The sequence below is a fragment of the Monodon monoceros genome, unplaced genomic scaffold, assembly GCF_005190385.1.
Source record: "Monodon monoceros isolate NGI ecotype Baffin Bay Population unplaced genomic scaffold, NGI_Narwhal_1 Super_Scaffold_13, whole genome shotgun sequence".
Classification (NCBI taxonomy): Eukaryota; Metazoa; Chordata; class Mammalia; order Artiodactyla; family Monodontidae; genus Monodon; species Monodon monoceros.
In genome coordinates, this window is record NW_021703769.1 from 51,927,196 (window position 1) to 51,950,287 (window position 23,092).

The 23,092-nt window shown below is 61.7% G+C and overlaps 1 protein-coding gene across 3 annotated transcripts; it reads left to right on the forward strand.

Moving 5' to 3' along the window:
- The first annotated feature begins 1,688 nt into the window (after positions 1 to 1,688).
- GLIS2 (GLIS family zinc finger 2) lies at positions 1,689 to 22,965 on the forward strand. Of its 3 annotated transcripts, none has more exons than XM_029219298.1 (7): positions 1,689 to 1,747; positions 15,781 to 16,023; positions 16,899 to 17,071; positions 17,619 to 17,795; positions 17,879 to 18,012; positions 18,094 to 18,215; positions 19,473 to 22,965. In XM_029219298.1, the coding sequence occupies exons 2-7, from the start codon at positions 15,852 to 15,854 to the stop codon at positions 20,270 to 20,272; spliced, it is 1,578 nt and encodes a 525-aa protein (XP_029075131.1). In that variant the 5' UTR covers positions 1,689 to 1,747; positions 15,781 to 15,851; the 3' UTR covers positions 20,273 to 22,965. The 3 variants fall into 3 exon arrangements, with proteins under 3 accessions (XP_029075131.1, XP_029075133.1, XP_029075132.1); XM_029219300.1 differs by having other exon boundaries at positions 18,097 to 18,215; XM_029219299.1 differs by lacking the exon at positions 1,689 to 1,747 and adding an exon at positions 11,091 to 12,500.
- The last annotated feature ends 127 nt before the right edge of the window (positions 22,966 to 23,092 follow it).

Sequence of the window (23,092 nt, forward strand, 5' to 3'; positions counted from 1 at the left end):
TGTATCCATTTGCCCGAAATATAATGAGCATCTACTATGTGTCCACATAACAGCTCACAGCACCTATTATGTGTCCATTCATGCAAAAGTCATGAGCACTACCATATGTACATTCAGTTAAGATGGAATGAGCACCTATGCTGTGTCCATACAAGCCACATATTCTGAGCAACTACTATGTTCCAAGCACTGTGCCACACACTGAGGATGCTGCGTGATGAAGACCTACTCGTCCCAGGCTCTGGCAGGGCACCGCAGCATCAACTACACGAATGAAGGCAAAATTATGCCCAGAGTCAGATGCCTCACCTATGGAGGATGCTTTTCCTCTCCTGGACCCCTCAAGGCCAACTGGCAGGGTTGGCCAACAGCAGGAGGGTTGTTTTTGAACCAAGATTTGCCACCAGACAGCAAGAAGATAATTGGGCGGGGGCTCTGGGTTGGCCCAAACAAAACACACTTAAGAATGCGAGTCTGGGGTTAAATCTCAGGAGGTAGAAATCAACTTAGCCGTGTGCGGGTGCGGGGCTTTCTCATTCGCGTGTACCCACTCCTTTCACTTCCTAACCGCTGGCACCGCGCTGGGAGCTGAGGGTCCCGGCGCGATCAAGGACCCCAGCTGCGCTTGGCCTGACAATGCAGGTTGTCCCAACTGCTGGGACCAAGAACGCGGTGGGGCCTCCTCCTTATTCCACGGGAAACTGAGGCCGAGGGCAGGGCGAGGACCCGCCCGACGTCCGACGGGAAGGAGGGGCTGAGGCCCACCTCGCACCCTGGCTTGCGCCGCCCCGAATCCGGAGCCTGGGCCTCTGCCCGCCGGGCGCTGCCCGCGCGTTCCTGGAACTGAGCTGGGCGGAGAAATCAGGGCCTGCGAAGAAGCATTCCTGCCGCCCTCCCCGCCGCCTGGGGCCGCGGGGGGCCAGGCCAAGGTGACCCCGCGAGAGGGAAGCGAGGGGCCCCCACCCCCTCGGCCGCCGCGACCTCCTCCATCTTCCCGGTCTAGGGGCTTTTCCTCTGGGCCCGCACGCTCTCTCTCAAGTCCTCCTCCGCGCGCCGCCCCCTCTCCGGGCTTCCCCGAGGGCGGGACGTCCCTCCCCACCCCGCCACCCCCAGGCCACCTCCTGGGCCGTGTCCTAGAGCTGCCCTCGGGCCGGGGGCGGGGCCTCGGGGGGGTACCCCAGGATGGGGCCGCGGAGGACGCGCGCGGCTCCGCCGCGGCCCGGCGCCCCCTCCCTCCCGGTGCCCGCTCCCCCGGCCGCGCCGCCCTCCCTTCCTCCCCTCCCCCGGCCCAGCGCCGGCTCCCGGCCGCCCCCTCCCCCCGACGCGCACGCCCCGCCTGGCAGCTGGCGCCCCGGACCTGGGGCCGCGGCGGCGAGAGGGGTTTGCTGGGAGGGCGGGAGTGAGGAAAGCAGCGGGGGAGGGAGGAGGGAGGGAGGCTGCCCCCCGCGCCCCTCCTCCTACCCCCCCTCCGCGGCCCGCCTGTCCCTCCTCCCGCCGCCTCCCTCCTCCCTCCTCCCTCCCTCTCTAAGACATCCCCGCACTGCCCGGCCGCCGCGGCCACCTTCCCTGCCGGAGCTGCAGATGTGGCGGAGCGGCCGGGCGCCGGGCGGCCGTGCCAGGGGAGCCTGCGCCCCGTGAGCCTCGGGCTCTGGCCCCCGCCCGCCCGGCCCCGCCCCCCGCTCGCTCTCCCGCCGCCCCCAGACCGCCGGAGCCCGCAGCCGGGAGCCCGACCACCCCCGCCGCCGAGGTAGGAAGCCCCCAGGCATCGCGCCGTGGGGACGGGGACCGGCGGGGGGGGCTGGCCTGTCGCGCGAGGGCTGCGGGACCCGAGGGTCGCCTCCCCCTCCCTCGTCCGCGCCTCGCCCCGGGCCATTGTGAGCCCTCGCCGGGGCCCCCGCGCTTGCTCCCTCGCTCGCTGGCTCGCGCGCTCCCTCCCTCGCCGGCTCCCCGGCCCCGTCCCACCGTCTCTCTGTCTTTCTCCTCCCTCCTTACCTCCCTCTGTCCGGAGGCCGGGCCGAGCTGCGGTCGAGCCCCGGGCGGGAGCAAACTTAGGCGGGGAAGTTGGGCGGCCGCGGTGGGGGCGTGCTGCGGGGTGAGAGGGGCCCCCACCCCTACCCCCGAGCCAGGGCACGAACTTGTCTGGGGCAGCCGGGCAGCCGCCCCTTCACACGGCGGAGCTGTTTCTAGGATGGGGGCTGAAAGGTGTCTCCTCCCTGGTCCAGGAAAGTCTCCCCCTGCTGCCCCTGGCTAGCCCCGACCTTCCTTGGGCCAGGGGAGGGAGGCGTCCCCGGGGGTCAGGACTGGGAGCTGGCGTTCTGTCCAACACTTGTTCCTCCCCTGCTGTCTGGGTGCAAGCAGAAGGGTCTGGCAGAGTGGGGAGGGCAGGGGTTTCCAACCTGCCTGGGGGAGGGTCTGGAGGGGGCGGAAGGAGGGGGGCAAGGCAGGTGCATCCCGAAGGAGGGAGATGCCTGCGCCCTGCTTCCCCGAAGGCCCCCTGGGATGGGGCTGGAATCCAGGCTGGCACCTGGAGGCCTTGGCACACTGCCCTGCCCAGCCGGGTACTCAGGCCACAGCAGGGCAGCATGCGGCCTGTCTGCCTCTCCAGGAGGGCCCGCCTGGCCGGCCACCCGGGGCAGTGATGGTTGCAGGGAGCTGCCCAGCCCTGCCCTGGGGCCTGGGAAGCGAAAAGGGATCCTGGGAGGAGCCCTGGGCCCCCAGCCATCACAGCCCAGGATCTTGGCTCTGAAGGGAACGCTTGACACTGAGGGGGCAGCCAGGCCAGCTGGGGACCTGGCCAAGGCCTGAGCTCCCATGGTTCTTGGTCTGGGCCAGGGACAGGGCCTGAGCTGTGGTCCTTGGAGGCAGCCATCTGAAGGTCCTACATGCCTTGTCTTGACATCCTCGAGGGAAGGTGGGGCTTAACCAGCAGCTACGGAAGACAGGCCCAGGGAAGGGGAAACTGGCCCCTTCAGTGTGCCCACCCGCCCAGCCCTCCCCAATCACCACACCAGTGCCACGGTGCCACAGCTGTTCCAGCCCAGCTCACACAACCCTCTCCATGACCTCCTCGGCACCTCCCCTCTGCTCTTCTTTCTCCCCTCTGGGTCCAGGCTGGGCCTCCCAGCTAGCCCTGGCCGGCACTGGGGGAGGGGCTGCACCTGGGGGCCCCTCCCAGGACACCCCTTTCTGAGCTCCAGCCCAGCTCATTTCACAGCCCAGTCCAGCTTGGCTTGGCCCTGTCTACAGTCAGCCAAGCAGGAGGCAGTGCCAGGGGCTTGGGCACCATTTATGGGGGTTGAAGACCCGTTGAAAGCCGACCATTTTCCTTAGCCCCTTCCCCTCCCCCTCCTTTCCGGAGCTGCCATTAGCGCTGACCCTCTGACCCCTATGCCTGCCCGCCCTTCGCTGTCTGTGACCTTTGACCTTTGATGTTAAATCCCTCCAGCTGGGGCTCTTTGGCCCCTGAGTGACCCTGATGCAGGACCCCTGGGGGGCCTCTCCCTGCTCCTGGCTCTCTACACAGGGACACCTGCCAGTCCTTCCCTCACTGATGGGGAGGAGGTGCCCCAGGAAGCCAGACAGTGAGTCACCCCACTTCGAGGCACCACTGCTTTTGGGGTCAGTGGCTTTGGGGGATTCGCTGGAGCTGGGCCACAGCCTGGAGGGTGAGTGGGAAAAGCCCCTGTCCTGGGAGTCTGATGTCTTGGATTCGACATTTGGCGGTGCCACCAACTCCCGGGGGTCCTTGGGCCAGGCTCTTCCCCCTTCTGGGTCTCAGTTTCCTCTTCTGTAAAACCGAGGGGTCAGACAAGGTGAGCTTCCTGACCTGCAGAGTCTATGAGAAGACCTGGGGGTGGGGGGTGCCGAGAGGGGGCTAAGGCCAACAAAAGCCAACTCTCAATTATCCGTGGGTGGAGCCACTATGAATAACTGAATGCCACAGACATCCAGAAACCTCATTTTTAAACAATCCTGTGAACTGAGTCCCCCCCAAAGCTTTTGTTGTTTCTGAAAAGCCCAGCTGCAAATGGGTAGCCACAGCGATGTCTTCTCATGCCTGGGCTCCCCTCCTTGCTGGGAGTGCCGGGCAAAAGGGCAAACTGGTCTGGGGACAGAGCTCTGCCAGGGCCTCTCCCTGGAGCTTGTCAGAGGGCCTGGATCCCTCTCAGCCCCATCATGTGGACCCCTCTCCCTTCTCCCCTCCTTTCCTGGCCTTGGCCCAGGCTGTGGGAGTGTCATCTGCCACCTAATCCTCTAGGGGTCTGAGCTGCCTTATAGAAGGAAGAATGTGTTTTCCTGACATTTTCCTATGTGCATTTCCATCTACCCCAACTCGACTTGCCTGGAATCCCAATTTCCCACTTGGGCGAGGGGGCGGGGACGGGCGCCAGGCAGAGTTTGGGGCAATCCCAGGATGAGGGAGGGTGGCGACAGCTGTGGCTGGGGGACCAGATGTGGGGCTGGGGCGTGCAGTTGAGCTCTCTGGGAGGCGTTTGGGGTGGGGCCCCTGGCGCTGAGAGGCACGCCAGGGGTTGGGGCGAGGGCTGCTGTTGGCTCTCTCCCGCGCAGGAGGCCTCTCCAGGTTCCCGTGTTCCAGGCAGGGCTGAAGAGGCCCCTCACCCAAGTGGGAAATTCGGATTGCAGTGGGGAGGCCCTGAGCCGAGTGGAATGGGGCGGTGGGGGGTGGATCTGCTTTTTTCGAGGCTTTGAGAAGCCCTCCTCTATTCGGGGCTATTGTCATTTTATATTTCACACAGATGACTGAGGCCAGAGGGCTGACCTCTGGAAGGTGCTGTGTGGTCCTCCCTTCACCTCGATAAGCACCCTTCTCAGAGATGGGGGTGTCCCTGGCTGGCAAGGGTGTCTTTTGGGTCAGCCAAAAGATGTGGATCTCCCCCCAACACAAATTGCCTCTCCTCCCAGGGCCTGTGAAAGGGTCCTAGAGATGGGCCACAGTCTAGACATGAGTCTGGGGGTTCACCTCTCTGAGAATGCCAGGGCCAGGCGGGGATGGGATACCCAGCCTTGCCCCAGCCTGCCTCCAGCCCTGGGTGGGAGACACCACAGCTTTTGCAAGGCACTTGGGACACATCTGCCCTAGTGGTTTCCAGGGTGGCCGCTTCAGCCCCACCCTGGGGGCAGGGACCCTGCACTTTCACCCAGGACCTCTAGTGCTTTGCTGATCAGCCAGGGTTGGGGTGACCCTGACACCTGGACAGGAATGGACTTGCTGAGTGGGTTGGGGGTGTTTTATGCAGGGGCATGGTCTGGAGTAGACCCAGGTTTCTCTCCAGGATCCAACTTAGCCCTATAAGCCCCTGCTGTCTCTCCAACTAATAAAAATATCAGCTCAGGTCCCGGGGTCTGGGGGTGGGTTGGGGAGGTGAAGTGGGTCAAGAGATGGAGCAGCAGGGGAGGAACGCCTCTAACAGCTCCCTGAGAAAATCAAAAGGATGCCTTCCAGTGGCCATCACAGGCACTGACATCTGTCACCTGAAATTGCTAATTAGCCTCGTGAGAGAGACTCATTGATCCCTATTTGACAAATGAGGAAACTGAGGCACAGGATGGAAAAGGGCCGATGGGCATCTGGGCCTGAGTTCCTGGGTCAGCTATGGCTCGGGAGGATAGGGCTGGGGTCTGGTGGCCTGGCACAAGAGAGGAGCCTGCTTTTGAGGGGGGGCCTGAGCTGGCCCTAGCAGCTGTGCATACTGGGCCCCGAGCCTCCATCCTTTCCCTGGCACTGATCCTCCTGGCCTCAGCTCCAGACTTCTCCACGGGGGAGATGAGGCCTGGCCCAGGTCTGCAGGGGTCCTTGGTCCTCATTCCCATTCCAGTTCTGGGACTGTGGGACCCCTCCCAGGCGCTCCGGGAGCCCCAGAGTTCTGACCTGCCTCCTGCCTGGGACATGTCGCAAGCTCCCTCAGGCTGGGCAGGGTAAAGGCCCTGCTCTGGGCATCTTGGGGGGCAGGGAGCTCAGGCTCTCCACTCCCCTCCCCCTCTCAGATGGGATGGAGGGCCTGGGTAACTGGAGGGGCCTGGGGGCCACAGAGATGGGAGGTGATTCCAATGGGGGAGGACTTCCCATCTGCTCCAGTTGCCCCTCGTGGGGGATGGGCAGCGGGGGCTGAGAATCTTCCAGAGCCATAACTGGGGGGTGACTCGAGCCTCCTCAGGTCCTTTGTCTTCACTGCTAGAGAGGCCAGGTAGTACCTTCACAGCGAGGGCCCGACGTGAGCATGTGTGACGTGCATGTGTACACGTACCCCTGTCATGGCAGATGGCTATCTGCAGAAGGACTCAGACCTGGTCCCTGGCCCCTTCCTCCAGTCATGACCAAGGATGGGTGGGAACCTTCTGAGGCCCCAGGAGACTGCTGAGCTGCCTGAGTCAGTCCCCGGGAGCCTCCAGGAAGACAATCCTGCCTGGCTGACCGAGGGTCTTGTTTGCCTGACACACTCACAGGGTAGCTTCCCACTGGGACCCTGGGAGTAAGGAGGCGGGTGGGGAGGAAACTGAGGCTCAGAGACTTGAGGGCTTGGCCCAGGGTCACTTGGGATCAGGGAGGTTCAGAGGGGAAACAGAGCCTAGGATTGTGTGGTCCTGGCCGCTGAAATATCAGTTCAGCCTGGGAATCCCCCCAGCTTCTCTGCTGCCCCCCATCCTCTGCATGGGCATCATGTGGGGACAGCTGTGTCTGGAGGAAGCCTCCTTCCCTCCCCCTCATCGTCCGCCTGGGTCTGCCTGGCAAGTCCTAGCCTGCCTGAGCCATTTCTCCTCAGGGCCACTCCTTCCTGCATCCAGATCCTCGGCAACCCCCATCACCACACTTCCAGGCTGACTGACCCAGAGCTGTGATGTCCACCTCCCCCCAAGGCTGTGGGGCCCTCCATTGTCCTGCCTGTTATAAAGTACCCCCCACTCCAGTGCTGCTGTCTGCCTGCCAGCCCTGACCTCCTCCAGGCCAGGCCCCCAACACGCCCTTCAGGATACCTAGTGGACACCCTGAGTGGTCCTGTGGGCCCTGGGCCCCAAGGGCCTGAAACAGGCCAGGCCTGGCACGGCCCCACCCAGTGGGTGTTTCCTTTGGGTTCATGCCCCTGGCTTCTGGACTTGCTTTGCTACCCAGAGGGGGAGCAGGGGAGGGGCAGGGGTGGCTGGGAAGAGGGCATGGGGGTGGAGTCCAGAGTTTGTGCTGGAGCTCCTGCTGGACCTGGTCTAGACCAGCTGTTCTGGGGCGGCTCTGTGTCAGGGCTGGGTGGGAGTGGCAGGAGATGAAGCTGGGGGAACTGCGCCCTTCTGGTCATCCCAACCGATGAGGGTGATGCTGACTGCCTTACCCTCACCGCCCAGGTCTGCTCCTGGGTCCCTTGCCCCAGACAAGGAGGAGGAGACATCTGTGTCAGGGCCCTGCCTTGTGGGCAAGCCACTTCCCTCTTTGGGCCCTAAGCCCCTCCACACCTCCCCTGCTGGTAGGTACCACCAATGGATTCATTCTCTCATTCATTCAACAAACATTCACTGAGTACCAAGTGTTTGAGAAAAGTGAAGGGCTGGGGACTTCCCTGGCACTCCAGTGGTTAAGACTCTGTGCTTCCACTGCAAGGGGCACGGGTTTGATCCCTGGTTGGGGAACTAAGATTCATGCCTTGCAGGAGAGAGAGAGAGAGAGAAAAGGCAGGTGTGATGGTGCCGTTAGGGGAGTGGTTTGGATGTTCAGGATCTGGTCCTACTCTAGGCCAGCCCCCTCCTTTCACCAATGGGGAAACTGAGGCCCAGAGCCTTGCTCACATCAAATCGGAGCAGGCCTGGTTGTCTGGCTCTGAGTCCCCAGCACTTCCCATTGCTGCTCAGTTCACTGTGGTGGAAGGAGTGGCATTAGTGATGCACTTGTGAGGACTTGGACCCAGGGCAAGTGTGGCAGGCAGCAAGGGGCCACTGCAGGGCTAGGGTTGCTGCCCTCAGCGGTGTGGGGACAGAGGCAGGTCCTCTGCTCAGTTCTCAGGCACCTGGAAGAACAGCCATGTATGGCTGCAAGAGGCAAAAAGTGAATCAGGGGAGACTCTGGAGGAGGAGATCGGAGGGGAGTGGCAGCTGGAGGAGAATATGGAAGCGCAGAAGGTTGTGAGGCAGGAGCTAGCACCCAAGAGCATCAGGTGAGCATCAGGTGAGCAGGAGGCAGAGAGTCCTGAGAAAGGAGTGCTGAAGGGGAGAGCCTGGGAACAGGAGATTGGGCTGGAAAGGAGGATGGCAGTCTTCTGTGCAGAGCAGTCCATGGCTCCCCAGTACCCTCCAGGTCCTGGCCCAGCCTCTCTCTTGGGCTTCCTCCTCTGCTGAATGACGGGCAGGTTCATTGTGGGTCAGTTGGGGCCACGCTTCCAGGCCTCTGCAGTGTTGGGTGCAGAAAGAATGTGGGCTTTGGAGCCTGGAGGTGAATCCCAGCCGTGCTATTTATAAGCTCTGTGACTTTGGCAGGTAACTGAACCACTGTGAGCTTCAGTTTCCCCATCTGGAAAGTGGGGAGAATAACACCTAATTCACAGGGTCCTGAGGATGAATGGAGATGGCCCACAGCCCTGGTTGTGAGGACCCCAACGCTTCACCCCATGTCCACGTGGCCAACTTGGATCCAACCCCCCCCAACACACACACATAGGAGCACCCCACCCCTAACATTGTTTACCTCTGTGAGTCTGGGTGCCCTTCATTCTCATTCATCTGTGGGCCCCCAGGACCGAGCGGAGGGCCTGGTGTTGGAATGCATAACTGAGTGGTTGGTAAATGAGGCAGAGGGAAGGGCCAAAGTCCAGAGCCCGCCTGGCCGCCTCCTGCCATCTTGAGTTGGCGGGGTCTGTTCACAGTGGGCCTGGTCCCTGTCCCGGGGTGGTGGGAGGGTTGGGCCGTGAGGAGGGGCCGGTGGCACTCCTGGGCTCATCCTGCAGCCAGGATCAGTGTGGGAAGCACAGTGTTTCCTTCTCTGTGGGGACTGGGCCTCATCCCTGCTCCCGCCCATAAGCCGAGACTCCTGGGTCCAGGACCCTGACCCTTGTTACCTGCCGTGTCCTGTGTGTGGCTTGTGTGTGCACAGGTGTGACACATATGCATGTGCTTATATGTCTGAGGGTGCCATGGGTGCCCATCCATGTCCTGTGGGACACTGGCCAACACCTCTGCAGGCCCTAGAGCACTGGCAGAGTGCCCAGCCCTGCCTGCCCACGCCGAGTGGCAGTGCTGCCTGGCAGGGCCTGGGCTGCTGTGCCTAAGCCTTGTTGGTGTGTGTCCCTGTCTGGCTCCCCTGGTGCTGGCCCCTCCCAGGGATTTGGGTGGCCTGGGGGCCCAGCCCTTCCCTCTCCACCCGCCACCTGGGCGTGGGGGCTGCTTGGCGGGCTTGCCTGTGGCTGAGGCCCAGGTGCAGGCAGTGCTCATAGCCCCACGCACCCCCCCCCCCAAGCTGGGCAGACAGGAAAATACCAGACATAGTTGTGCAAAGGTGGCTGCAGGCAGGCAGGGAGCGGGTGGGGGGGGTGGGGGGGTGGGAGGCCACCTTGATGGGCCTGGAGCCACCAGGCTAGGGGAGGCCTCTGTGCCAGGCTGGTCCTTGCAGCTGGATGGGTGTGTGTGTCTGTGTGAGTGTGCATGTGCAGGCCTGGCCCATGTGTGAGCTGCTCCCCCCACCCCCCAGCTTGAGCCTGGTGTCACCCTGCTGGCATTGGGAAAGGAAATGTAGCTCCTGGGAAGCTGGAGCTGGGGAGGGGCATAGGGGAGCCAGCTGCTTGCCTTCCAGCATCAGTACTGCCTGAACCATCTGGGTGACCTTGGAGGCTGAGTTACTGTGTGGGGCACCCCCAGCCCAGGGCTGGAAACAAGAATCTTCAGGGCTACCAGTTGCTGGCACCTCCTGTGTGCCAGGTGCCTGGCAAGCTCGCCCTGTGGGGTGCCCCGTGAGCTGGCACCTTATCCATGGGGCCTGTATTCCTGATGAGGAAACCAAGTCTCAAAGGTGTGACGGGACCGGGACCTGGTAGCCTGACTCTGGGTAGCGCTTTCTAAACGTACCCAAGTGGGGGTTCCTGGCATGCACCCCTGCTCAGGAGGTGCCCAGCTGGGAGCTTTCCCGAGGCCCCCATGGCTAAGCAGAGAGCTCAGCCCTGGTTGTGTCACCTGGAGGCCCTTGAGCTCCCACCTGGGCAGGGTCTGCCCTCCAGGGGGCCTGGAGAAGCCCCCCACCCTCACCCCCATGCTGGCTGAGTGCCCATCTTGGGGTGGGGGCGGGGTCTGCTTGTGAAGCAAGAGGTTCCTGGGGAAGGCGAACCCCACACTCTTCCAGGAAGTGCTGCTGGCACTGGCCCCTCTCCTGGGACTTGCTTGGGTCGAAGCCTCAGGATAAGCCCCCTGGGTCCTGGGAGGAGGCTTCCTTCTTCCAGGGCTGCTCAGAGCCTCTCCAGGGCCTCCCAGTGCTCTTTCTTTGATGCAGTCGGGCTCTGGAAGGTGGCTTGGGTTAGCTGTGGCCACTCCACTGGGTAGCAGAGACTGCGGCCCTCCGAGGGGCACAAGCTTGTTTAGTTACACCCTCAACTGAAGTACAGGTACTCCCAGCTGAGGGTGAGACTATGTCTGTGATTACAGTGGGAGGGCCAGTCCCCTCTCAGCTGTCCTCACAGCCCCAAACTGGCCAAAGACTGGGGGACTCAGCAGCGCTGGTGACAATTCATTCACAAGTTTGATTAAGCACCTATGCGCCCAGCAGTGTTCTAGGTGCTGAACATTACGTACTAATGGGAAACACTAATCATTGGATTTGCAGCATTTTATTGATTTCTCCCCAAAATCCAATGAGGGGTATGTCTTTAAATTTATTTATTTATTTATGGCTGAGTTGGGTCTTTGTTGCTGGCGCAGGCTTTCTCTAGTTGCGGTGAGTGGGGGCTACTCTTTGTTGCAGTGCTAGGGCTTCTCACTGCGGTGGCTTCTCATTGCGGAGCACAGGCTCTAGGCATGTGGGCTTCAGTAGCTGTGGCTCGCAGGCCTTAGAGCGCAGGCTCAGTAGCTGTGGCGCACGAGCTTAGTTGCTCTGCGGCATGTGGGATCTTCCCGGACCAGGGCTCAAACCCGTGTCCCCTGCATTGGCAGGTGGATTCTTAACCACTGTGCCACCAGGGAAGCCCGAGGGGTATGTCTTATTCTATGATTATCGTCCTGTTTTAGACATGACAACAATGAGGCTCAGACTGGGAGGTGACTTGCCCTAAGTCAAATGGGCAGGAAGTGGCAGAGCCAAGTTGGAGACCCAGGTGGTCTGACCCATACTGGAGCCCTGCTCTGTGGCCTGGTCAGAAAGGGGGGCCCTGAGAAGATGAGGCCTGCCCCTGCCCCCCGGCCCCCGCCACTGTGCGGCTGAAGAGGGTGGAGCTCTTGGCCAGAGCAGGGCGCCGCAGCAGTTCCCAGGAATGCAGGGCTGTGGGGCTGTTTGCTTTGGTAGCATATCTGCCCTCAGCTCCCCAAGCCTCTCTGTGGGCCCCCCCAATAGTCAGCCCCTCCAGCACCCACTCACAGCCTGCTGTCCCTCCTGGGCTCTGCACCTAGCTCCCACAAACCCCTGGGCAGGTAGGGGGGTGGGAAGCCAGACCCCCTTTGCCTGCCCCTTCCCACGTCCATGGGCCCAGGAGGGGCTAATGGTGAACACAGCTTCTGGGCTCACGTGGGCTTGAAACCCAGCTCTGCCACAGACAAGCTGTATGACCCTGGACAGATCACTTAATCTCCCTGAGCTTCAGTTTTCACATCTGTAAATGGGGATGAAACAACACCTGCCTTAAACAGTGGACGTGCCACCCACTCATGAAACCTGGGCCAGAGGTCTCCCCTCCCAGCCCTCAGCTTCCCCCTCTGTAAGACCCACGTGCTGACAATGATGGTCCCTGTACCAGATGCAGGGGCACCCTTCCAGATGCAGGGAAGCCAGGGACTCGCTTCTGCTTTCCATTCCATAGCAAGAAAGTCACGTGGGCTTTTGAGAGGTACCTCCTGGGTCCTGGTCCCCAAGTCCTAGGCTGGACGGGTCACAGCTGCTCAAAGGGCAGTTTCAGGACAACCCCTGGGAATAAGGGGTGTGCCTCTCATTGCCCTGACAACACTGCTACCCTGGCGCTCGCTCACCTGGTCCCACGCTGCTGTGGGGTGGGTAGGGAGGCCTCTCTTACAGGGGCCCAGTCCTCTGTTTCTGCCAAGAGACCCTGAGCACTTCTCAGGGGTCGTGCCAAGCCTGCCGCCTCCGTCCACACAGGCCCCTTTCCCGGCTCAGGCCCAGCCAGCGGCCCTCTCCCAAGCAGGGACGAGGGGCTTTCTCCAGAGCAGATTCCTGCCAGCGGCTCCCATTAGCCTGGTGACCTTGAGCCTCAGTTTCCCCATCTGTGTGTGCCACAGGGAAACCAACGGCGTCACTCACAAGAGCGACTTTAGAGGGCTCAGAGAATTCGTGCACAGACGGCTCCTGGCACATGGTAGGTGCTTAATGGATGCTGACCCCCGCTTTCGGGTGTGCGTTCCACCCCACGCCGCAGGACCCTAGCGGAGGCGGTGACTTGTCCCGGCCTTAGTTTCCCCGAGGGGCCGGCCCCGCCCCCCGCTGGGGTGGGCCGGGCTGCCAGGTAGGGCCGGGAGGGCGCTGCGGGCGCTGCAGCTGGGGGCCGTCTGCGCGCGGCCGGAGGGCGCACAATAGCGGCCATTGTCTGCGCTAGGCCAGAAGGCGGGCGGGGCGGGGGCCGGGCCCCCGAGGGCCACCGCGGCCCACCCTCGGGGTGACCCCGCCCCGCCCCCGCCGCCCCGGTGGTCCCCGCGCCACCCCCGCGCGCTCCCAGCCGCGCCGCTTCCTCCCGCTCCCTCCGCCCTAATTAGTTCCTTTCGCAGCTGGAGCAGCGGCGCCCGGCTGCGCGGCCACCTCGGCGCCGCCTCCCCTCCCAACCCCTGCGCTCGGGGACGTCATGACCCCGCGCTGGCGGGGCGCTTGTCGCGTCATCTCGCGATCAGCGGGAAACTGAGGCCAGGGTTCCGCAACCAGGCTCCGCGCTACCTCAAGAGACTCGCCTCTACTCTCAGCGAGGCGGGTCACCCTTCGGAGCGTCCCTCTCCTTCTCCGGGAAACAGACACCGAGTGTCCACCTCCCCACCCCCAAATCAATCGGGTGATGGCTGGCTGCCGGCCTCCGGAGGTGATCACAGCGCCAGTCCCGGGGTTCCAGGCCCAGCTGCGTACCCACTCTGGGACTCTAAGGCCCAGGAGAATGTGACCCCGGCTCTGGACTGCCCCCATCACCCAGCCCGGGAACAAAGAGCAGAGCCCGAGCCCAGAACTGGCCACTGCTGGCTGGGGGTGGGGGGTGGAAGGGGACACTTGGAGGTTGGCCAAGGTCAGAGCAGGAGTGGGGGGTCACAGGCGTCTCCCCTTGGGTGGGGCAGCCTAGGGTGGGAAGCTGTGGGCTTTGGGGGGCGGCTCCTTCCTCCTTTCCCAGGAGTGGGGAGGCTGGGCCTCCTGGCTGGGCTCTGGCTTTCATCAGAATGAACCCCTGTTCCCAGGGAAGGACCCAGTGGCAGGAAGTGGGGGGGGTGTCTCTGGGGACTGGGTCTGCTGATTAAGGGGGGCGCTGTAGGCCCAGCCTCACCCTGGGAGACAAGCTCCTTTTGGGGTCCTCCCTAGTTCTGGGCTGAGGCAGTGTCTCCTACAACTCTTCAAAACAAGGTGACCCATGGATCCTCCCTGGCTCCCCTCTGGCCTTAGGAGAGGGCATAGGGCAGGTGCCAAAGGATGTTACTTGGGCAGTGTTGCCAATGAGAGTGTCAGTCTGAATTCCCAGTTCCCAATCCATCCTGCCCTCGTGGTCCCCTTCTCCAGAAGGTCGGGTAGGGGGTTGGGGGACAGAGGCTGTGGGGAGGCCTGTGGCTCTAGGCCAGCTGAAGGACCAGGCCACCAGCCCTTCCTGGCTCCTGAATTCTTAATCAGCATAAATATTTACTTCCTTCCTCCCCTTCCAGGCTCCCAGCACAGAGGAGCTTCAGGGAGGTTGGACTGGGCCTGTGTCTAAAAATAAACAGGTGGAGGGACAGGCAGACACACAGACAGACAGACATAACTGGGGGGGTGGGTCAGGCAGAGGGCGGCTCCCTGCCCAGCCAGAGGAAGAGTGGAGGGGGCCCAGGTCCATCCATCACTGTCACCTGCCCACCTGGGTCTGGAGCTCCTAAGGGGACACAGTGTGGCAGTCTGGTCCCAGCTCTCTGGCATCACTGGGAGCCCCTGGCCCATGCATGGCCTGCGGGTTAATCCAAACAGATCTGCCGGCTCCCACCTGATGGAGTTTAACGGGGAAAAGTAAAGTCACAGACCTCCGTCCCACAGCCAAGTGTGGCCACCCATTCTCTGATAATGCTGCCCCCTCCCCAGGCTCAGGGACTCCAATGTTAGCCATGTGCTGGGGTCTTGGGATGTGTCCCCAGAAGCAGAGGGTCCTAAGGGAGGGGACCACTGTTACCTGTGTGTGTGTGGAGGGTCTTGGCAGAAGTGGAGCTTGTTGGGGAGACGGATGAGCCCGGGCTTGGAGCTGGGGCAAGCTCCAAGTTGCTGAGGGGCTTGGTCTGGAGAAGATGAGTGAGGATGTGGGGTCCCCGTCCTGCTCCGTGGAGAGAGCTCCAGGCAGCTCTGCAAACATACACACTGGTGAAATACACGAAGTCTTTTACCATGTGGTGGTCTCGGGGATGTTCCCTATTAAATTGTGAAGAGCTAGATTCTGTGAACGACAGAGAGTATCTTGTTTGGCAGATAGATTTTCAGGGTGTAATCATCTCAATTAACAGACACAAGGAAACACCATTTCCCAGCACGTGAAAAGATTGCTGCTGTAAGAAAGTCACTTATATGTGAAGAAAATTACACCATTGAGAAATTCAAAGTGGTGAAAATTCACCACTCAAAATAAAAGAATATCATCATCATTAAAAAAAATTTATGTATGTATGTGTTTTACTAACCACTAGACAGCCCATCACTTCCCCCTACCCTGCCCCTGGATGGCCTGGCTGGGCCACAGTCCCCAGCTGCCCCCTGGTGGTGGCCCAGAGCCCTCGGGCTCCCCACGCCTGTGGGACGGGACCCTCTCCTTGGACTGCCCCTGGGAGGCAAGGCCACCTGTCTGTCTGCCCAACCCTTGGGGCCAGGCCAGGCTTCGCACAGCTTGCCTGGGACAAGCTGTCAGCCTCATTCCCTTGGAGGTGACCACAGCTGCCTAGGTGCTAGCGGTCAGTAACTAGCACCTCTGAGGGCCACCTGGGAGGACACTCATTGCCCTCCTGGCCTGGTTCTGGGTGTTCCAGCTCACACCAGGCATATGTCCCAGGCGTGACTTCCCACTCGGTCAGAAATGACCTTTGGGACTTGCCTAGCCAGTTCCAGGGAGGAGATGTGGCCTTGAATCTGATGGTTCTGCCACTTCCTAGCTCTGCAACCTGAGACAGTGTCGCTAAAACTCCATTCATGGCAGAATAGACCCTGTGAGCTTTGCTTCCCAGAAAAGTCTCGTGGGAAGTGGAGGAGTTAGCTGTGGGTTGGTGGTTGGCTCACCATGATACCTGCTGTCCAGAGCCACTAAGAAGGTCTCTCTACCCGGGGAGACAGCCTCCACACTGCCCAACACCCACTGCCTCTCCGCTCCTGTGGGCTTTAATGGGCTCAGCCCAAGGAGGAGTCTGGGGTCACACTGTCACAACACAGCTCCTGTCCTCTCCCAGGTTCCTGCCTGAATACCAGCTTGAGAGCCCCTCGCTGCCTGCTGCCGCCCCCACCCCCAGCCCCCATCACCATGCACTCCTTGGACGAGCCGCTCGACCTGAAGCTGAGCATCACGAAGCTCCGGGCGGCGAGAGAGAAGCGGGAGAGGACACTGAGTGCAGTCCGGCACCGAGCTCTGCACAGGGAGCTCGGCCTGGTGGATGACAGCCCCACCCCGGGCTCCCCGGGCTCCCCGCCCTCAGGTACTGTGCCCGGGGAAGGGCAGCAGTCTCTGAGCCCTGATGGAGCCCTGGTGGTAGGAAAAATGTCCCAGGTGTATCCGCCAGGACATAGTCACAGCCCCTCACAGCCTCACTTAGAGTGCTCTCTACACTGTCCATCCATCCTCCCAGCAGTTTATCTTTGGAGGTGATACTGTCCCTGGGAGGAGGGAACTGACTTGCCCAGCTCCTGAAGCTGGCACAGCAGAGCCAGGATTCAGACTGAGGCCTCTGGGAGAATTTGGAGGAGCTGGTAAGGGGTTACGGGGGATTCATGGGGCAGTAACAAAAGGCCCCATGGCCCAGTGTCTGGGCTCTGAGGCAGAGTGGTTGGTCAGCCAGACCAATTGAGACTGGGGACTGAGCCCAGCAAGTGCTTCTCAGGGGGTGCTTGGGGCTCAGGTCTTCTGCTCCGTCTCTGGTGGACCCTGAAAACCAGATCTACCACGTCTGAGCTGGAAGGCTCTGGAAGCAGCCCAGCCCAAACCTTTCATGTTACAGAAGGGGGCAGAAAGGGACGGGAGAGAAGTGAGAAAGGTCCCTACCTGACATTGTGATGAGGAACCAGGGGCCCTGGGTTCCAGTCCCTATTCAGTTACTTACCCTGTGTGCCAGCCCGTTCCCATCTGTAAAATGGGTACTTCCCATCTTAACCAGCTCTCACCACGGCAGAGGTCACATTTGTCAGCTGTACAGGCTGCTACTCAGATTCCTGGGTCCCAGGGTGGTGTGGGGTGGGGGGGGCAGGGTGTGGCTGGTGTCTGCTTCCAGAGTCACAGTGGAGGAGTTGTGGGCAGGAGGGCCTGGCCCGTCAGAACTCCTGGCTCCAGTATCCCTGAATCATGCCTTTCCCTTAGGCTTCCTGCTGAACCCCAAGTTCCCCGAGAAGGTAGAGGGACGCTTTTCGGCAGCCCCCCTGGTGGACCTCAGCTTGTCGCCGCCGTCCGGGCTGGACTCGCCCAATGGCAGCAGCTCGCTGTCCCCTGAGCGCCAGGGCAATGGGGACCTGCCTGCAGTGCCCACTGGCCCGGTAAGGAGGGGATGTGTGTTCTAGAGAAAGTGTATTTCTGGGGCTGCTATAACAAAGGACCACAAACTGGGTGGCTTAAAACAGAAATGTATTATTGTGGAAGCTAAAGTCCAAAATCAAGGTGTTGACAGGGCCATGGTCTCTCCGAAGGCTCTAGGGGGAGTCCTCCCTTGCCTTTGCCAGCTTCTGGTGGCTCCAGGTGCTCCTTGCCTTCTAGCCATGTCACTCCACTCTCTGCCTCTGGCATCAAACGGCCTCCCCCCCCCCCCACCGTATGTCTGTGTCCAAATCTCCCTTTCTCTTTTGGAGACACTGGTCACTGGGTTCAGGGCCCCTGTCCAGTCTGACCTCTTAACTTCAATCTGCAAAGACCCTATTTCTATACAAGGTCATGCACACAGGTACCAGGGGTTAGGGCTGGGACATGTCCTCGTGTGGGACACAGCTCAACCCCCAGACAGAGGGAGACCGGGGGTGTGGGGGTGGGGTTTGGGCCCACTGGCCCATGGGCAGGTGTTGACCAGCTCTGCCCCCTGCCCTCCCCCAGGACCTCCAGCCACTGCGCTACCTGGACAGCGTCCCCAGCTCCTTCCAGTTCTTCTTGCCCCTAGGCTCCGGGGGGGCCCTGCACCTGCCTGCTTCCTCATTCCTCACCCCCCCCAAGGACAAGTGCCTCTCGCCAGAGCTGCCCCTGCCCAAGCAGCTGGTGTGTCGCTGGGCCAAGGTGAGTGGGGGTTGGGAAGAGTGGGGCAGGGTCCAGGGCAGGTGGCGGCCCCACTCGGGCTCAGCACACTCTTGGCCCTGCAGTGTAACCAGCCCTTTGAGCTCCTACAAGACCTGGTGGACCACGTCAATGACTACCACGTCAAGCCCGAAAAGGATGCAGGCTACTGCTGCCACTGGGAGGGCTGTGCCCGCCATGGGCGCGGCTTCAACGCCAGGTGAGGGAGGGCGAGGTGGGTGGGAAGGGGGGCCTGGGTGTCCAGCGGCTGAGCTGTCCTCCTCCTGTGCCCTCCCTGGAGCAGATACAAAATGCTCATCCACATCCGCACACACACCAACGAGAAGCCGCACCGCTGCCCCACCTGCAGCAAGAGCTTCTCCCGCCTGGAGAACCTGAAGATCCACAACCGGTCACACACAGGTGAGGGTGGGGCTGGAGTGCGGGCGCCGGGCCATCCCCGCAGCCAAGAGACAGTCGCGTACCCCAACTGTTTGGCGGTCCCTTTCCGAGTGCCACTTGCTGGGGAAGCCTCTCCCATGGGTCAGACCCTCGCCACGCGCTCTTGGGACACAGACTTGTCTTCCTGTGTCACACTCGGCATTGTGTTCATATGATCGTCGACTCATGCCACCTGTGACTGCAGTGTGTCTGCTCGCTTCTCGTGGACCCCAGCACACAACAGGGCCAGCACTGGCCAGCAGAGCCACACACTTAATTTATTTATTTTAAAAATATTTCTTTATTTGGCTGCGCTGGATCTTAGCTGCGGCACGCGAACTCTTAGTTGTAGCATGTGGGATGTAGCTCCCTGACCAAAGATCAAACCCGGGGCCCCTGCATTGGGAGTGTGGAGTCTTAGCCACTGGATCGCCAGGGAAGCCCCTTAATTTTAAATTTCCTAATCGCCCACGTTGAAAAAAGTACAAAGAAATACACGGTGAGGTGAATTACAATGATATATTTTCTTGAACTCAGTATATTCAAAATGTTGTCAATTCAATATTAAAACATCAGGGAGGGACTTCCCTGGCAGTCCAGTGGTTAAGACTGTGCTTCCAATGCAGGGGGCGCAGGTTCGATCCCTGGTCAGGGGACTAAGATCCCGAATGCCTGCGCTGCGTGGCCAACAAACAAACAAAAACACCCCACACACATCAAGGAGACACTGAAATTCTTCATTTCCTACAAAGTCTGTGGACTCCAGTGTATATTTTACACTAGAGGCACATCTCAAAGGCTCACAGCTTCACGGGGCTCCGGCCGGCCCTGGTCAGCAGGAGCAGCCCTTTCGTAAATCTGGAGAAACTGTGTTGAGTCAGGGCCAAGGGCATCCACGCAGCGCTCACTGTGAGCCAGGCCCTAGCAGGGTCTTTAAGCAATTACCTGTGGAAGTGGTCGCTGTCATCAAAGTCTGAAGCACAGGCCTGAGGCCAAGGGCACACACAGCCAGGCCACAGGCTGGCTTCTCAGCGGCCACGACCTGCCGTCCCCACTGGAGTCAGCTCCGCCGGTGCTGAGGACACCGCCCCCCAAATCAGACAGCCCCTGCTCTCAGAGAGGTCTCGGTCTGGGGTGAGGGGCCTGGGGACTGTCGAGTGGGCGGTGGGGGGTGGGAAACTGGGCTGGGATGGCCTGGGCGGCGGGAGCCCCTCACACCGGCACTGGCGCCGCCCACAGGCGAGAAGCCCTACGTGTGCCCCTACGAGGGCTGCAACAAGCGCTACTCCAACTCCAGTGACCGCTTCAAGCACACGCGTACCCACTACGTGGACAAGCCCTACTACTGCAAGATGCCCGGCTGCCACAAGCGCTACACGGACCCCAGCTCGCTGCGCAAACATATCAAGGCCCACGGACACTTCGTGTCGCACGAGCAGCAAGAGCTGCTGCAACTTCGCCCACCCCCCAAACCACCGCTGCCCACCCCTGACGGCAGCCCCTATGTCAGCGGGGCCCAGATCATCATTCCCAACCCGGCTGCCCTCTTTGGAGGCCCCGGCCTGCCCGGCCTGCCTCTGCCCCTGGCCCCCGGCCCCCTTGACCTCAGTGCCCTAGCCTGTGGCAATGGCGGGAGCGGTGGGGGTGCAGGGGGCATGGGCCCTGGGCTGCCCGGCCCCGTCCTGCCCCTCAATCTGGCCAAGAACCCGCTGCTGCCCTCGCCCTTTGGGGCTGGCGGACTGGGCCTGCCCGTGGTCTCCCTCCTCGCTGGCTCCGCTGGCGGCAAGGCCGAGGGGGAGAAGGGGCGTGGGGCAGTGCCGGCCAGGGCCCTGGGCACAGAGGGCCGCAAGACCCCCCTGGAGAGGACTGAGAGCGGCCGCTCCCGGCCAAGTCCCGATGGCCTCCCCCTGCTGCCGGGCACCGTGCTGGACCTGTCCACAGGCGTCAACTCAGCAGCCAGCAGCCCAGAGGCGCTCACTCCTGGCTGGGTGGTCATCCCGCCGGGCTCCGTGCTGCTCAAACCGGCCGTGGTGAACTGAACCCACTTAGTGGACGCCGACCACCTGTAGCCCAGCCGGCGGCTCCCAGCCCTGCCCCCTGACGAACGGAAGCTCTTCTGCGAAATAGCAATAATGTTCTCCTGCCCCAGGGCCCAGTTGGCTGTGTCCCCTGGGCAGACCTAGCCCCAGATAAGCTGGGCAGCAAGGATGGTGCTAGAAGGGCACTGCTGGCACCCCAGGCTCCCAAGGGAGGAACTGGGTCTGCCAGCTAGGGAGAGCTGTGCTCCTGGGTGCTGAGGCCTGGCTCACCTCTGCCCCACCCCACCCCACCCCATCCTCCACCTAGCCCTCAGTCCCTCTGTCCCCCAACTCTAGTGCCACCCTCAATCAGTGGCCAGCCGGGCAGGTCACCCTCCCTCCCTTGCCCACCTGCCAGCCCTGTCCCAGCAGTGGGGTGGTGGGGTGGCATCTGCCCTCCTGACTAGCGCCAGGCTCCCTCCCCATCCCCTTTGATGGTGAGCTGTGAGGACCCCCTGGGATTGAGGCCCCACCCCATCCTGCCTAGCCTCACTGGGCCCCTGCTCTGGGGGCTCCTGACCCCTTTCCCTCTGGTCTACCCTCCAGAGGGAGAGCAAGACAGACGCAGGCCCTGGCAAAGCCACAGGAAGAAGCCACCTTACCTTATGACAAGGCGCCTCCCAGCTTGGAGAGGGAGGCCCGCTCTGCCAGCTGCCCCTCACTGCCCGCCATCTGCAGCAGCCAGCTCGCTGCCCGAGGGTCAGTCCCTCCTGTGGACTGGCTGACACTCCAGGCTGAGGGGGCTGGCTGACTACTCATCTGCCCCTTCACCACCGGGCCTCCCTCTACTTTCAGGGAGCCCTGAGTGGGGAGAGGTGCCAGGGCCTGGGAATAGGTGGGGCTGGGCCTGGCCTGGCCTGGGGTGGTGCCACCCTGCACAAGGGGCTGTGGAGGCCTGCAGGGTGTTGTTAGGAGGGGAGGCTAGCTAGGTACAACCCCGGGCTGGGATATGGCTTCTGTCCTGGGGGCACCAAGTCACGGCCAGCACAGGCGAGGGAGGGCTCCAGGCTGGTGCTGGGCACGGGAGCTTCCAGAGGCCATGGACAGAAGGACCTGGGCTTGAGGAGGGGAAGAGGGGCTGCAAAGCAGCCAAGGATGCCCTTGGGAGGGCCCCACCCCTCTGCCTGGGAAGGGGAAACCAGACAAAAGAACCTGGACTTGGCGACCTGGCTGCTTCCTTTGGCTTTTCTGAGCTGAGCTCCTGCCCTAGGTGTCCCTGCTCTGCTCCCCCACGGAGGAGGCCAGAATAAGCTAAGGATGCTGGAGCTCCATGTGCCCCAGAGCCCACACTGCTGCCCAAACCCAGGGAGCTGGGCTGTCCCACAGGCCCTGGCGGTGCAGCACATGTCTCATTCCCCGCCCTGAGCCCTCACATTCCCTCCCCGTAGGGGGCCTGGTTCGGTCTGGGAGGTGCTGGCCCAGCAGTCAGGAGCTCTATCTGGCTCCTAGGCCTGCCCTGCCCTTGGCCACAGTGACCAAGCCCTCTGTGTCACCGGCTGCGGAACAAGGGAGCTATGACTGCAGGGGGGTCCTTAGCAGCCCTGCAGCTTCCCTCCTCTGAGCAGCTCTGCTGACCCTGCCCTTTCCTGGACTGCCCTTCTGTCCCAGAGGGGTCACCCTGACCCAGCCCACTGACAGGGCCCGGCAGCACTGGCTTTGCCCCTTGAAGGGGCTGTGAGCAAAGCAGGAGGGAGCTGGTCTCCTTCCCTCGCGCCCCACCCAGGACCCAGGCACCCCCACCCCCACTAAGGGCCCCAGGCCTTAAGTCCCCATTGGGGTGAGGGGTTTGAGACTCAAGCCCCGGGAGCAGAGGAACAGGGCACTGGAAGGTGACATTAGCTCAGCATGTGACTCGGTGATAGACCAGGCCCGAAGGGGCCGGTGTACGCGTCGTTGTTGTCGGTTTGTTGTTGCACATTCCAGGATATCAGTATTCTAACAGGTTCTAAGTGCCTTTCTATCGTAGCTTATGTTTTTCCTCCTCTTGGCTCCATTGCTGTTAGCATAGAGTTTTAAAAAAAGAAAAGAGATAAGCTAATGACTATAACAATATATTCCTCCATGTGAGAGGAAGTTTATAAAGAAACAATAAAAGTGAGTTACAAACACGGTTTGTCTTGGATGTGCCAGGAGCTGGGCCATGCACAGGAGGCCACCTCCGACCGCCTGTGCCTGGCTCTGGGGTCCCCCACCCAGACTGCAGTGCCGAGACCCTGTTCTGGGGTTTTCTCCCAACCCTGTGTGGGCCATAAGCTCTCTATCTGCGGCTGGGAGCCGGAAGGGAAGGGCGGCAGGGGGAGGTGCTGAGACGGAAGGTTCTGGACAACACATCACAGGTTCAGGTACTCATCCGCCACTGCCTGCCATGACTTTGCTGAGTGCCTTAGCTATGGGGAAGCCTGGCTCCCTGGCCTCGGTGCAATGAGAGGCTGGCAAAAGCTCCTCTTTTCTGGCCGCACCCTGGAGCTTTCCCCCCAGATTACTGAGGTGTTAGAGCCCAACCCAGGTCAGGGAAAGGCGGCCTGTGACAGAGCCCAGGGGCCCGAGCTCCATCCACCAGCGGGGTGGGCGGGGCAGACCTAAGGACGGTGATGCCGAGGGAGGGCCTGGCATTGGGACTGCGACAGCAGGAGAGGCTGTGTCCGGTACTTGACAGACGTGACCAGCTTCCTTAGACGAGCAGGGCCAGGCTGGCTGGCTTCTAGCCAACCTTGCCCACACTGGCCCCGCTGGGTGTCAAAGGCCCAAGAACGGGCAGGCAGATGCCACTGCTTCCCCTCC

Bases quoted from the DNA above. Each gene is read 5' to 3' on its own strand.
- GLIS2 (XM_029219298.1), top strand. From the start codon at position 15,852: ATGCACTCCTTGGACGAGCCGCTCGACCTGAAGCTGAGCATCACGAAG. The intron at 17,796-17,878 runs GTGAGTGGGGGT...TTGGCCCTGCAG, and splicing joins TGGTGTGTCGCTGGGCCAAG to TGTAACCAGCCCTTTGAGCT. The intron at 18,013-18,093 runs GTGAGGGAGGGC...CCCTCCCTGGAG, and splicing joins GGGCGCGGCTTCAACGCCAG to CAGATACAAAATGCTCATCC.